Source organism: Elephas maximus, chromosome 18, assembly GCF_024166365.1.
Source record: "Elephas maximus indicus isolate mEleMax1 chromosome 18, mEleMax1 primary haplotype, whole genome shotgun sequence".
Lineage (NCBI taxonomy): Eukaryota > Metazoa > Chordata > Mammalia > Proboscidea > Elephantidae > Elephas > Elephas maximus.
Window position 1 is genome coordinate 67999370 of NC_064836.1, and position 14600 is coordinate 68013969.

Here is a 14600-nt window from a genome sequence, read left to right on the forward strand (position 1 = left end):
GCTTTGTCACATGGGGTCACTAAGAGTTGAAACGGACTTGATGGCCCTTAACAACAACAATACCAAGTTTTATTGTAAATAACATACAACACACACAAAAAATGCCTGACTGTGTACGGTTGTATACTGAGTTTGTTTTTCAGCATGGGGAAATGGCATGGACATTTAGGCTTAAGAATTTCAGTTGTTATCCTATGTGCAATGAGAAGTATTTTATAACTTTAAGTGGAGTTGAGTATGTGTACATGGGATGATGATGAAATGGTATATATTTTACAACTATCAGTCTGGCATCAGCATGAAAAATGTATTGGATGAGTGTGTTAGAAGATGTAGATGTACAGTTAGGAGGTTATTTAATTAGTCTAGGCAAGAGATGAATGCATCTTGGATTTGGGAAGGAAGGTGGAGATAGTGAGAAATAGCTGCGTGGAGAATAGTTGCACTTAAGGTATGTTTATCAGATGTAATCTAGAGAATTTGGCAATGGTTGAAACAATGGGACTGAGGGAGAGGTTAGTGTCAAGGATGTCTTCCTGGTTTATGACTTGCATAACTGCTTGCTTGCTGACCCCATTCCCTGAGACAAGAAACACTGGAAGAAAACCAGGTTTGGGAGTGGGATAGGGGAAAATCTTAATTTCAGATTTGGACATGTTAATTATAAAATACCTTTGGGTTTTCCAAATGGACAAGTCAAGTAGGTAAGTGGGTAGTGATACCACTAAGAGAGAAAAGACAAAAAAAAAAAAAAAAGATTTATTCTAAACCCTGTTAAGTGGTGTTTTATAAACATGCCCCTACAGTGAACCCTAAGGACACAAAATGTAGTTTTAATTGTCACAATATGTGTCTGGATGATTTGGCGATTAACTCCCAATGCCCAGTAGAACAACTTTTGATTTCATCCTATTGGGAATCCTTTAGAAGCACTGAGGGAATTTCAAATTTTTTTAAAGAATAGGTTTGAAGAAGGAAACGCTATCTTGCTCCAGTTTGTAGCTTCTGAGGAAAATCAGTGCACAAGAAATATTATCTCATTTATGAAATTTTTGTTACTTTGAGAAAGTGAGGAAATTATCAGTTTCCCAATGTTTCGCAGAAACTCAGTGGGAGTGCAGGTATTTTCATTATTCTACCTTTGCAATTTGTGTATATGATAACAAGGTGACTAAATTAGGCAGGCTTTATTTTAATCAGTAATCAAACTATGCATAAACAGAAATAAATGCCTGTCAGTAAAAATTTTTACTGTTGGTAACACATTTATTATATGTTTTTAAATAATAAACTTTGACTAACAGAAAAATGAAGAAAATGGAAACATTAAATAATTCAATATTTTCAGAGTTTAATTTATAATGTAAAAATTTTTCTTAAATGAGTCTTAAGCTAAGGAGTTCAAATCTAATTTATTTACAATTTTTCAGAGTAGTACTAATTTTAATTTTAAGTTTGTGATTGATTATTACAAAAAACTTTAATTTTATGGAATCATGAAAGTATGGGCTAAAGTCACTGAAGGCAACTTAATGAGCCTCTTGATGTTATCTCTCACATAACTCTTGAGAGAAAATTAACAAGGCTTCCTATTTCTTGACTAAATTGTACATTGTAGGTGCTAAAATTAGGAATATCAATAATTTGGTTATTTGATGTTACAAGGAAAGTTGGGCCAGTTTATTCAGGGCAAGTATCTCTTAGTGTACTTATTTTTGGTTAATATTGTGATTGTCTTTTACGTACTAGCGCACCCCGTGGCTATATATTTAAAAGTCATTTTTTTCAATATTTTCAATATTTTTGAAACTGATTAATTCTTTACGTATTTTCAGTGAAGGCAGAATAACTTCTCTCAATTCTTCCTCATGTTAATTATCCATTCTTAGTAAGAGAACATTTATTCATATTTTTAAATCAGATAAACCCAGTTTTCTAACATATTCTCATAATAAAATATTTTTGTGTTCCCTAAGTATCGAGTTGTGACTGTAAAATTATGAAAATGTTTTTTCGACACCATAACAGTTTGTATACCTAAATGTATTTGTTTTTCCTTTCTAGATAATCTAACCACCAGAAAACTTGTTTTTGGAGTTTCTTTTACAGACTATTCATAAATCATGAAACAAAATCAATCTAATTACTTCATGTAAACATCAGATGTTACATTCAAAACGGTGACAAAACTATAAAGTATTTGTGAATAATTTTGATAAGAAAATTACTAAAGTTAAAAAAAAACTCTTTTGTTACTTTTCTTGAATTCATGGCTTATACAATTACAGATAACTTTTGAGTATTAAAAAAGAAAATCACATTTATTCGCAATGGCCAAAGGTCTGCTCCCATTGGTAATATTCAAAAAAATATGCTAAATTCTCAGAAGCCTATTTCTGCATTTAACAGATACTTATATAAATATTAATTCTTACTTTGAACCTGTAAGTGCCAAGGCATCTCCTTAAAAAAGCATCAATAGGATTTAATTGTTCTTTTTTCCTTTTTTCACTATTAACATGTTGGAATCCATCCTTAATTTATTTTTTGTAGGTTTATCAGGAAATTTATCTCAACTTTATGCTTAAATTTAGAATCAGCCTATAATAACTATTGTAATGATAGCAAAAATTACTTGGAGCTTACTATGTGCCAGCTACTATCCTAATTACTATGGATACAAACATGTTTAATCCTCTGAATAGCTAAGTATTATTATCACGGCCATTTTACAGATGAGAAAACTGAGGCAACAGAGTAACTTGCCTAACATCAAATGGTTGTTTTTTAAATTCTTAGTCACAGGATTTATATAAAGTTTTTATGGTATTTTAAAAGCTCATCTTTATTCCTTAATTTATATAATAATTTAGATTCCCTGGTTTACCATTTTATAATGAAACACAATTAGTTTATAGAATGAACTTAGAAATTCTTTTGGAAAAAAATAGTTAGGAAAACACAAGTGTTAATTTGAGTGTCTAATCGGCCTTGGGTAATGGATACTTTGCACTATGCCAAATAAACACAGGTCTAGGCATTTACTTTTCTACGTAATGCTGTAAAGTTGCCTTTTTAGCTACCTATAAATTTCACCCCATAATGGCTTTGTTTGTTTGTTTGTTTAATACCACTGTGTGTTATATAAAGGTAAACATTTTACAGGTCAAAGGTACATTTGGTGCCATTCAGATTCTTGAATTCTTACGTGTGGAAGGCAGAGAATTGGTTTAGCTTTCCCCAAAGATGTGCAAAGGAACTTTGAGGTATAAATAATTACTTCTTATACACATCACAACCATATTATCTGCACTGTGGAGACCATTCTTTCATACATCTCTTTATATGTGTATGGATAGATAACCAAAACTAAAAACCAAACCCATTGCCATCAAGTCAATTCTGACTCATAGCAACCCAATAGGACAGAGTAGAGCTGCCCCACAGAGTTTCCAAGATACGGCTGGTAGATTCGAGCAGCCAACCTTTTGGTTAACAGTGGTAGCTCTTAACCACTATGTCATCAGAGTTTCCATGGGTATATAAGGACACATAAAAATATACTACATAATTATATGTGAAGGAGATTATAGTATATATACTGTTTTCCCCCCTTGCCACAGAATTATTTTTCACTTATCCTTCTTCTCTTCCCTCCACTTCTGCCATCACATTGCTACTCCATTCTAGAAAAGCTAGTATTATAAACAGTGTTTATTATCATCATTTTTCTTCACGTAAATGACATTTAAAAATGCGTGGCTTGTTTTATGCTATTGTGATCATATTATTTACCCTTCTCTGTATCTTACTCATCACAGATAACTATACATTGTGGAAATTTTCAGCTCAAGTGGTATAATGCTTTTTTCCATGATTGAATTCTATTCCAAAATATGGATATACTGTGATTTGTTGAACCATTTTACTGTTGATGTGTCCGGGCTTTGCCACCTTAAACAACGATGCATTGGCTATTCTTTGTATATTTATGTTTGCAAAACGGTACTTTTATTTCTGTGGTATATATAAAAGTAACAGCAGTAGATCAAAGGGCATATTACCTTTTTAAAAAAGTTAATGGGGTATTATAAAACTTTTTCAAAATAGCTGTTGCTGTTCATGTTTCCATGAGCAATATACAAAAGCACTGCTTTTTTCACCTTAGCAGTATTTTTAACTCATTCTGATTTCTGGCAACCCTTTACATGAGAAGAGAGGCGTGTGTCTGTGCGTGGGTGTCCACGTATGTATCTGGCATGTAGGAAGCTGAGCATCTTTTCATGTATTTATTGACTGTTTTAATTTGCTCATCTGTAAACATGTCTATTCATATCCTCTACTCTTTTTTCTTATTTAGTTTTAAAAATTATTTTTATATTATATGCATTAGCATATATCTTTCATACACATGGTAAAATATATTTCCTAAGCTATTATATGTCCTTTGACTCTGTTTAGATACTTTTTAACAATGCATTAAAATTAAATTGTAACCATGTTTTCATACTGGCTTTCTTCTCTTGGTTAAGGGTTTCTGTAATTCCTATATTACCTTATTATCTCCATAATATCTTAGACAATATCTATGGTGTGAGGTTGGGGACCAACTTGATTTACTTTGCGACAAACAGCAAACAGTGCCAGCATTACTCATTAAATCAACCACCCTTTCCTTATTGAATTGAAACATCATATTTGTTTTATGCCACATTCTCATACACATTATAATCAATTTCTGAGCTCAGTCTTCTCTTGCACTAACCCTCTTGCATAGTCTCATGTCAATATCATAATGTTTTCATTTCTATGGCTTTATATTATAGTTCAATATCAATTAAGGTCTCTTGACTAGCTTTACTGTTTACATTTTTTCTTCATCTTTTCAAACATTTTTTCTTTCATGTGAATTTTAAGATAAGGGCATGTTCTTCTAAAATATCCTATTAAATTGAAAATTATTTGCATTAAATTTATATGAATTAGCATTTAAAACTTTTTATTACAGGGAATTTTGTGTCTATGTAGAAGTAGACAAATGAAATAAAAGATTGAGAACTAATTAAATGAGAAATATCTTAGAACTATGTTAGTCATGAAAAAGTTAGCATTTTTTATGATTCTTCTGTGACTTCCTCACTTATTCTTTCATTTCAGTGATTGGACAGGGTGGATATGACAGAAGAAAATGAGACTCTGGTGGCAGAGTTTGTGCTCATGGGACTTACAGGTCATCCAGAGCTGCAGGTCCCCCTGTTCCTGGTGTTCTTGGTGATCTACCTCACCACCATGGTGGGAAACCTTGGACTGATTGGCCTCATCTGCAAGGACCCCCATCTTCACACTCCCATGTACTTATTCCTTGGCAGTTTAGCTTTTGCTGATGCTTGCACTTCATCCAGTGTGACTCCTAAGATGCTTATGAATTTTTTATCCAAGAATCACATGATTTCCATTTCTGACTGTATGGCCCAATTTTATTTTTTTGGTTCCAGCGCAACCACAGAATGTTTCCTCCTGGTAGTGATGGCCTATGACCGCTATGTCGCCATATGCAACCCCTTGCTTTATCCGGTGGTGATGTCCAATCAACTCTGTATGCAACTCATAGGTGTTTCATATGCTATTGGTTTTGTGCATTCCGTGATTCATGTGACTTTGTTATTTAGATTAACTTTCTGCAGATCGAATATAATACAATATTTCTACTGTGAAATTTTACAACTGTTCAAAATTTCTTGCACTGATCCTGCAATTAATATATTCCTGGTTTTAATTTTTTCAGCCTTTATACAAGTCATTACTTTCACGGCCATCATAGTCTCCTATACCTGTGTCCTCTTTGCCATCCTGAAAAAGAAGCCTGAAAAAGGCAGAAGCAAAACCTTCTCCACGTGCAGTGCCCATCTGCTCTCTGTCTCTTTGTTCTATGGCACTCTCTTCTTCATGTATGTGCATCCTGGGTCTGGCCCAGCTGAAAATCAAGATAAAATGTATTCTTTATTTTACACGATAATGATTCCCTTTCTAAATCCTTTTATTTACAGCCTGAGAAACAAAGAGGTTATAGATGCCTTGAGAAGAATAATGGAGAAATAAATGTTAGGTAGTTTTCAAACTTTTTTCTTTACTGTTCACTAAAGTACTGAAGAAAATGTATAGATTAGCTATGGTTCTGCCTTTTCCTCAGATCTCTGTATGAAGGAACCCAGCTCCTTACACTGTTTACTTGCATATGCATCCAGTGAACGTTTGGTAGCATCACTCATAACTAACTTAATTGGAAAAAATTTTTTCTCCATTTTTTTATTTAAGCATTTAGCTTTTACAAATTAGGTATTTACCAGCAAGTTCCAGAAGTACAGGTAGTAATTGACAATTTTACTAAGAAATGATTCTGATTGAGGCTGGCATATAGGGTGCGTCACTTGGCTCCTGAATGAGCCTAGTGCACCACTCTGGACTTGCATGTTGGTAAGACTTTGTCCTTCTCTGCTAGTCACAGTGGTTGTTGTCTCAGGAAAAGACAGCTTTCAGTGCAGTCAGTGAGACAGAGGCATAATATGCTGACCATGCTATCTAATTTTAATCTAGACCGATAGCTATGTTTTTAAAAAAACATGTTTTTCCCGAGTGGTCAAAACCAGGATGTGAAACCATATGCCCCGAGGGGTCTTAACCAAATGTCCTTCCACACGCCTCAAAATACACGTACTCAGGAAGAGTGCTGTCTGGGTGCTGCTGCCAACAAGATATTTTTACAAGATAAACAAACTACTCGTGAACATCTTGTGATATGATGTGAGCATCCTGTGGAAAAAAAATCTGTAATCACTATACTACTATTAATCAGTAAATCCAAATGTGATTATTACAATATTCATTGATTTTCCTGTAATTGTCCTTCCTATAGTTTGGTTTCCTTTTTACCCTATAAGAATACTTGTATAACGAAACCACCCTGGAGCTGACTACTTGATTCCATTTTCAATGGACTACGTTGTTCCCTGATTGCAAGTGTTTTAAATCCTTAACAAAGCTCTATGGTTTAACTTGAAACAGCGTTCAAGTTTTTCTCTACAATATTGCTGTTGTTAATTGCCTTCAACTCATTTTGGGCTCACTGCAACCCAGTTTGTGTACTGTAGAACTGTTCCATACGCTGGTAAATTCATAAAAATAAAACTCTGCTTCTTGGCAAAACATTCCTGAGAATAAATGTACTATTTAGTGTTAAAAGTTGGAAAAAAAGTAAAAAGATTTTAAAAATGAACCGATCTTAGGAAGAAAAATGGAAACTGGCATGATTCAAAGAGTGGAGCTTCAAAACCAATCGCAGCTCATATATATAGCTCCACATCCTATTTTTATTAGGAATACTGCATATAGTATCATATCCCATAACTAATAAATTTAGGAATGTCTCAGGGTATATTTGCATGTAATAAAGAGCAGTTTCCTAGATTGGCCTTATGACTATATTATTATTTCCATCAGTTTCAGTAGAAGCTGAAAAGGCAGAAAAAAAAAAGAGCCTAGGTCAGGGACAAGAAACTAGTGTAGTATATAAAAATATGGTGAAAAAGAGTATCCAAAATTCTAAATTAATAGTTTACTTCCAATTGAAGAACATGATGATATACATATATATTCCTGTATAATTTAGAGTTATTACACAGATAAAGTCTATTAAAGTCATGTTTGATTTCTTTAGCAATCTGTTTTTTTTTTTCCAGAATATTCACTTAGGAAAAGTAATTATACGAAGTGAGAATTAAGTGTAAATTGTTGAAGAATAAAAATATGCCTATTGATATAGCATTTCTAAAGCACTTTAGCTTCTGCCATGTCAACAGCTCCAAAAAAAATTGAAAGTATTCATCTAAAGATTTAAACGTGTGAAAAATATCTTTATCATTTAAATGTATTTATCATATGAATACTATTAGAAAAAACTAAATTTTAAGGTCTCAAGATTTATTATAATAGATCCCTATTAATAAAATTTGCTTAAAAAATATCCCACGTGATTATACTTATTTTCTTACAATTTTCAGTAATTTTGTAGTTTTCATGACTAATTTTGCAAACACAATTTTTTTTAACATTTTATTTTCTTTTTGAGTATAATGCTTTTCTCATGATCTATTATGGTTTATAAAAAAAATCTCCTTGAATTGCTGTTATTATTTTTACAAGTGTAAATAAATTTATTTCACAATATACATAACAGATGTTTTATTTGGAGTACCTGTAAAACAACCATGTGTTAGTAGTTTTACATTATTTAAGTTCTATTTACAAATAATACATGAATTTAATGGGATTATTTTAAATAAAATCCCAGCTCTTGTAGTATCTTGGAAAAAAGGGTTAACAGTTAAACTATAGTCTTTTCCTCCGGTTTAAGAAATCCCTGAGGAACTGACACCTAGAAAATCTTGTGCTGCCTACTGAAGAAATGCATCAATTCGTGATAAATTAAGTTCTTGCTAGGGTTTGTGTGGAATGAGTGCAGATTCAAAGTGTCCCTAATTATGTTGTACCAGTTGTCAAGACTGTTTAATGCAGAGGTTGTAGTACATGGAACGCAACTGCACTGAGAAATGGAAGCCAGGCAAACCTTCCTTCAGGAGCTAGGTGACGCGAAGCTGAGAGACCTGAAACCAGGCAACTTTCCTGTGCTGATGTGATCTACACTTATATCACATTGCATTTCATGATTGGGACTTTGGAAGCTGTACCTGAGTATCCAAGACCACTATAATGCCTTGGCATTCTTTCTTAAAGCTAAATAAACTTGGCTCTGCGCAAGCCTATTGTGTTATGTGAGTTTGATTGACCTTCTACACCTGAAACCTACTACTGTTTTCTGATGAGTAACTGACCTTCATTCAATTGCCTTTCAGGCCCTTGGTACAATATGCAAAGATACTTTATGGTACAGAGAAGGATGAGTAGGGAGGATCTTTGGCATTCTTATGCTGGGATGGTGTCTTACTTATCTAGTGCTGCTAGAATAGAAATACCACAAGTGGGTGGCTTTAACAAAGAGAAATTTATTCTCTCACCGTGTAGGATGCTAGAAGTCTGAATTCAGGGCGCCAGATCCAGGGGAAGACTTTCTTTCTCTGTTAGCTCTGGTGGAAGGTCGTTGCCATCAATCTTTCCTGGTTGAGGAGTTTCTCAGTACAAGGACCTCAGGTCCACAGGAAACACTATTCTCCTAGCTCTTGTTTTCTTGGTAGTTGAGGTCCCCATGTCTCTCTGCTGGCTTTTCTCTTTTATAGCTAAGAGGTTGACTTAAGACTCAGACTTATTTTGTAGATTAAGTCCTGCCAGATGAACACAATTGCCTCTAATCCTACCTCATTAGCATCATAGAAGCAGGATTTAAAACGCATAGGAAAATCACATCAGATGACAAAATGGTGGACAATCACACAGTATTGGGAATCATGGCCTAGCCAAGTTGACACATATTTTGGGGGACACAATTCAATCCATGACAGATGGCTACTAACTGATCCTTGATTTGAGGTAGTAGAAGCTTTTTGAGACAAATTAAAAAAAACAAAAACCCACTGCCGTCCAGTCGATTCCAACCCATAGTGATCCTATAGGACAGAGTAGAACTGCCCGATAGAGTTTCCAAGGAGCGCCTGGTGGATTCGAACTGCCGACCTCTTGGTTAGCAGCCATAGCACTTAACCACTATGCCACCAGGGTTTCCTTGAGACAAATTACTGGGGACAATTTAGATGGTACATCTACAAAACTCAGGGATTTTGAAAGTTGGATTAATAAATGCAAACAGCAATAATAGGGTCACCAAGACTATACCTTTAGAGAAGCAAACTGCCACATGTTTCTCCCACAGAGAGCCTTGTGGGTTCAAACTGCCAAACTTTCGATTAGCAGAGAGTGCTTATCCATTGTGTCACCAGGGCATAAAAGTATTAAATAGACTGATTCAGGAGAGATGAGATAACTAAGTAAAATAGAAGATGAGTCAGGAGATATTTTGCTGGGAACCTAGGCAGATATTATGTTTACCTGGTTAACCAGAAGTCAACACACTCACTGTGCAAGAGGTGGGAGGATAAAGCTAGGTGTCCATAGAAATGAAAGGGTACTGTTTAATAATTTGGGTACCTTGCCAATAAAGAACAGAAAACCTGATCAGTTCTCGTTAGCCTGGATACTGACTGCAAGATCAAAGATGTAATATTTTAATGACAAATATATCTCAAGGGAGGGAATTATTGGCCATAACAACTATGAATGTTGGTATATGTTTCTCATTCCAAATAATGATCCACCTACCCCTTTTGCAGTGGGGAAGGCAGGAATATGACAAGCTTACCCTGAAAAAGTAACCTGCCCAATTCTTTCATCTAATGGTAAATGAAAGAAAGATCTCTGCAGAGACAGCTGAAATGTAAATGAAGGTACTTCACATTGAATTTAGAGATACCATAAAATCACTTCTAATAAAATGCCTCTAACACAAACTATGGGGTCCCTGGGAGGTGCAAAGGTTAACATGCTTCACTGCTAACTTAAATTTTGAGGGCTTGAGTCCACCCATAGTTGTCTTGGAACAAAGGCCTGGTGATCTACTTCTGAAAAATTGGAAAATGCTACAGTGCATATTTCTACGCTGACACACCTGGGGTCACCATGAGTCAGAATCAACTCCATGGCAATTTTTTTTTTAAGCACAAACTATGCCAAATATGGAAAGCCTGGTGGCGTAGTAGTTAAGTGCTACAGCTGCTAACCAAAAGGTAGCAGTTCGAATCTGCCGGGTGCTCCTTGGAAACTCTCTGGGGCAGTTCTACTCTGTCCTATAGGGTCGCTATGAGTTGGAATCGACTCGATGACAACGGGTTGTTTTTTTTGGTTTTTGTGGTAAATACAATTATAAGGAAAGTTTATCATGCTTGGTACCCACACGTAATCTCCTCTTTTATCTAAGAAATCTGATCAGTGCCCACCCCAAGATCACATCATTTTTCTCATATTTTCCCCAACCCCCCTAGAAGTTTTAGATTTTAGTTTAAACATTTAACTCTAGGAGGCATTTCAATTTAATTTTTGTGTATGGGATGAGTTAAGCGTAAAGGTTCGTTTTTTTCCCATGTGCTTACCCAGTTGTTGTGGTGCTATTTGTTAAAAAGTTGAAAAGACTATCTTTCACCCTATTGAATTTTATTGGTACTGCTTGAAAAAATTAATTGGCCACACATAAGTGTGCATTTTTTTTCTAGAAACTGTATTCTGATTCTTTGACCAGTATGTCCATTCATAGGTCAATACTGCACTGAATTGGTTATCTTTATCCAGAGTCTTAAAATCAGGCCAAGGCCTTCAAATTTATTTTGCTCTTATAAAATATGTTTTAATTACTACATCTATGTCTATATGGAAATCTATATTAAGATTGTATGTGAAAATAAATATATACTGTAAAATTTCTACAAAAATTGAATTTGATTGGGATTGCATTGAATCTATAGATCAATTAGGGATGAGCTGACATCTTTAACCATATTGAGTTTTCCAATGTACAAACGATATATAAACCAAAAAACCACTGCCTCATATCTCCATTTATTTAGGTCTCTAATTCCTTTTAGCAATTCCTACAAGTAGGAAATAGGCCAAAGGAGCTATATCTGTTGTGTTCCAAAAAAGAAAGGGACCATCTCTGGAGCAGCTTGGATATCAGCAGAACTGTTGGAAGGAGCTCAGGAAGCAGGGTTTTCGTGGTTTCAAACAGTGGTGCCATGGTCTCCTGACTCCCAAAGGGGATGGGGGACAGCCTCCCAGGTTTCAAAGAGTCAAATATTCCCCAACTCAGTTCTGTGGAATGAGATCACTGCCCAAAGCAGAGTGGGTGGGGCTGCCAAGTCCAAGGGGCTGAATAGGGCCTGCCAGGGCTGAGGGGGTGCTGCTGTCACTCAGATGGACTGGGAGAATGGGTGCTGCCCAAAGCTGATGGATCAGAGTTACTGTCTGAGTGGAGTGGGCCTGGAAGGCAGAGCTGAAGCCCAGGACTGAGGGGCTTCGACCCAAAATCTAGAAGGCATGGACAGCACTTGGAGTCTGGAGGGCAGGGCCATTGCCCAGATGGTCTTAGAGAACAGAGTATTATTTTCAAGCCTTGAGAGCTAATGTGAATAGTTTTGCTAGATTTTGGACTTCCTTGCTGCCTGTTAGCCCTTCTTTCCTTCTAATTTCTCTCATTTGTAATGGAAATGTCTACCCTGTGCTTGTTCCACTATTATACTTTGGAAACAGATAATTCGTAGTCTCTATTTCACAGATTCTCCGGTGAGGATGAATTTTGCCCCTGGATGGAATGAGCCTAAAATCTTACCCATATTTGATTTAGATGATTCAGAAGATGAGATTTTGGACTTGGATTGATTTAAGACTTTTGGGATGATGTGATGAGGTGAAAGTGTTTTGCATATGGCAAGGATATGAACTTGCGGGGCCAAAGGGTGGAATGTTATGGATTGAATTGTGTTCCCCAAAAATACGTGTCGTGAATCGTCTGTGGTTATAATCCCATTTGGGAGTGATTTTTTTTGTTGTTATGTTAAAGAGGCAAGATTAGTGTAGGGTGTATTTTGAGTCAATCTCTTTTGAGATACAAAGAGATTAAAAAAGCAATCAGAGGAAAGATGGGGTTAGTTAGATGCCAAGATACATGGAGATCTCCAGAGAACCAGGAAGCAGAAGCCGAGAGACAAGGACCTTCCTACAGAGCTGATAGAGAGAGAAAACCTTCCCCTAGAGCTGATGCTCTGAATTTGAATGCCTAGCCTCCTTAACTGTGAGAAGGTATTTCTGTTTGTTAAAGCTATCCACTTGTGGTATTTCTGTTATAGTAGCACTAGATAACTAAGACAGAAACCCTATAAGGCAGTCTACTCCATCCTTTAAGGTTGCTATGAGTCGGAATTGACTGGATAGCAGTACAGTTTTTTTTTTTTTTTTTGGTTAGGTATGTGCAGAGCCTGACACAAAGCAGCTTCTCACATACCTGGATTCTGGATTTCTGCTACCTAAGACAACTACATTGATTGTTCAGAGGCTACACATGTCCCTGACTTGACTCCCATTCCTCCTTCTGTCCCCAAATGTACTTCTCCCAGTACTATTCATTTTAAAGTTTCAGCCTGAATTCTGTATCCTCAAAATCCTCCAAGAGGCCTGATCATCAGCAGTGATCAACGACCTCTCTGGACTTCTGCATTGTATAACCTATACCAATTCATTCACCCATCCAGTTATTGAACATCTGGCAGGGTACAAGCACTTTGCTCATCCCAGATTATGAAGAAGAATTTGTAGATTCACTCTCAAGGATTTTACAATCTCAAGAGGAATGATTCGTAAACAAACAACTGTAATACGGTATTGTTGTTGGGTACTCTCCAGTTGATTCCGACTCATAGAAACCCTATGGGACAGAATAGAACTGTCCCATAGGGTTTCCTAGCCTGTAAGCTTTACTGATTACACAAAGACATTCTACTATGTGTATCATAACAAATTAAGGATAACATTGAAAAGAATAGGAATTCTGGACACTTAATTGTGCTCATGCAGAACCTGTGTGTGGACAAAGAGGCAGCTGTTTGAATAGAACAAGGGGATACTCTATGGTTTAAAATCAGAAAATGTGTGCATCAGGGTTGTATCTTTTCCCTATACTCAGTCTGTATGCTGAGCAAATAATCTCAGAAGTTGGGCTGTATGAAGAAGAACGTGGCATCAGGATTAATGGAAAACTCATTTACAACCTGTGACATGCAGATGATGCAATCTTGCTTGCTGAAAGTGAAGAGGATTGAAGCAATTACTGATGAAGATTAAAGACTACTCTTCAGTATGGATTACACCTCAACATAAAGAAAACAAAAATCCTCACAAATGGACCAACAAGCAACATCACGATAAAAGGAGAAAATATTCAAGTTGTCAAGGATTTCATTTTATTGGATCCACGATCAACACCCATGGAAGCAGCAATCAAAGAAACAAATGACATATTGCATTGGGCAAATCTGCTGCAAAAGACCTCTTTAAAGTTTGAAAAGCAAAGATGTCACTTTGAGAACAAAGGTGCGCCTGACCCAATCTGTGATATTCTCAATCATCTCATATGCATGTGAAAGCTAGACAATCAATAAGGAAGGCCAAAGAGAATTGATGCCTTTGAATTATGGTGTTGGTCAAGAACCTTGAGTATGCTCTGGACTTCCAGAAGAACAAATCCGTATTGGGAGAAGTACATCCAGAGTCCTTGGAAGCGAAGATGGAGAGGCTTTGTCTCATGTACTTTAGACATGTTATCAGGAGGGACCAGTCCCTCCAGAAGGCCATTGTGCTTGGTAAGATAGAGGGTCAGTGAAAAAGAGGAAGACCCTCAATGAGATGGATTGACACAGCGGCTGCAACAATGGGCTCAAGCACAAGGCTAGGCAATGTTTCTTTCTGTTGTACATAAGGTCACTATGAGGTGGAACAAGGTGAATGGCACCTAACAATGACATTGATGAATCTAACTATGTTGTTTCTGT

At 36.0% G+C, this 14600-nt stretch overlaps 1 protein-coding gene across 1 annotated transcript; it reads left to right on the forward strand.

Annotated features, from left to right (window-relative positions):
• Window positions 1-5175: 5175 nt before the first annotated feature.
• Window positions 5176-6099, forward strand: LOC126061519 (olfactory receptor 5AC1-like). Its single transcript, XM_049858093.1, has one exon. It carries the CDS (start codon window positions 5176-5178, stop codon window positions 6097-6099), a length of 924 nt encoding a protein of 307 aa, XP_049714050.1.
• Window positions 6100-14600: the final 8501 nt, after the last annotated feature.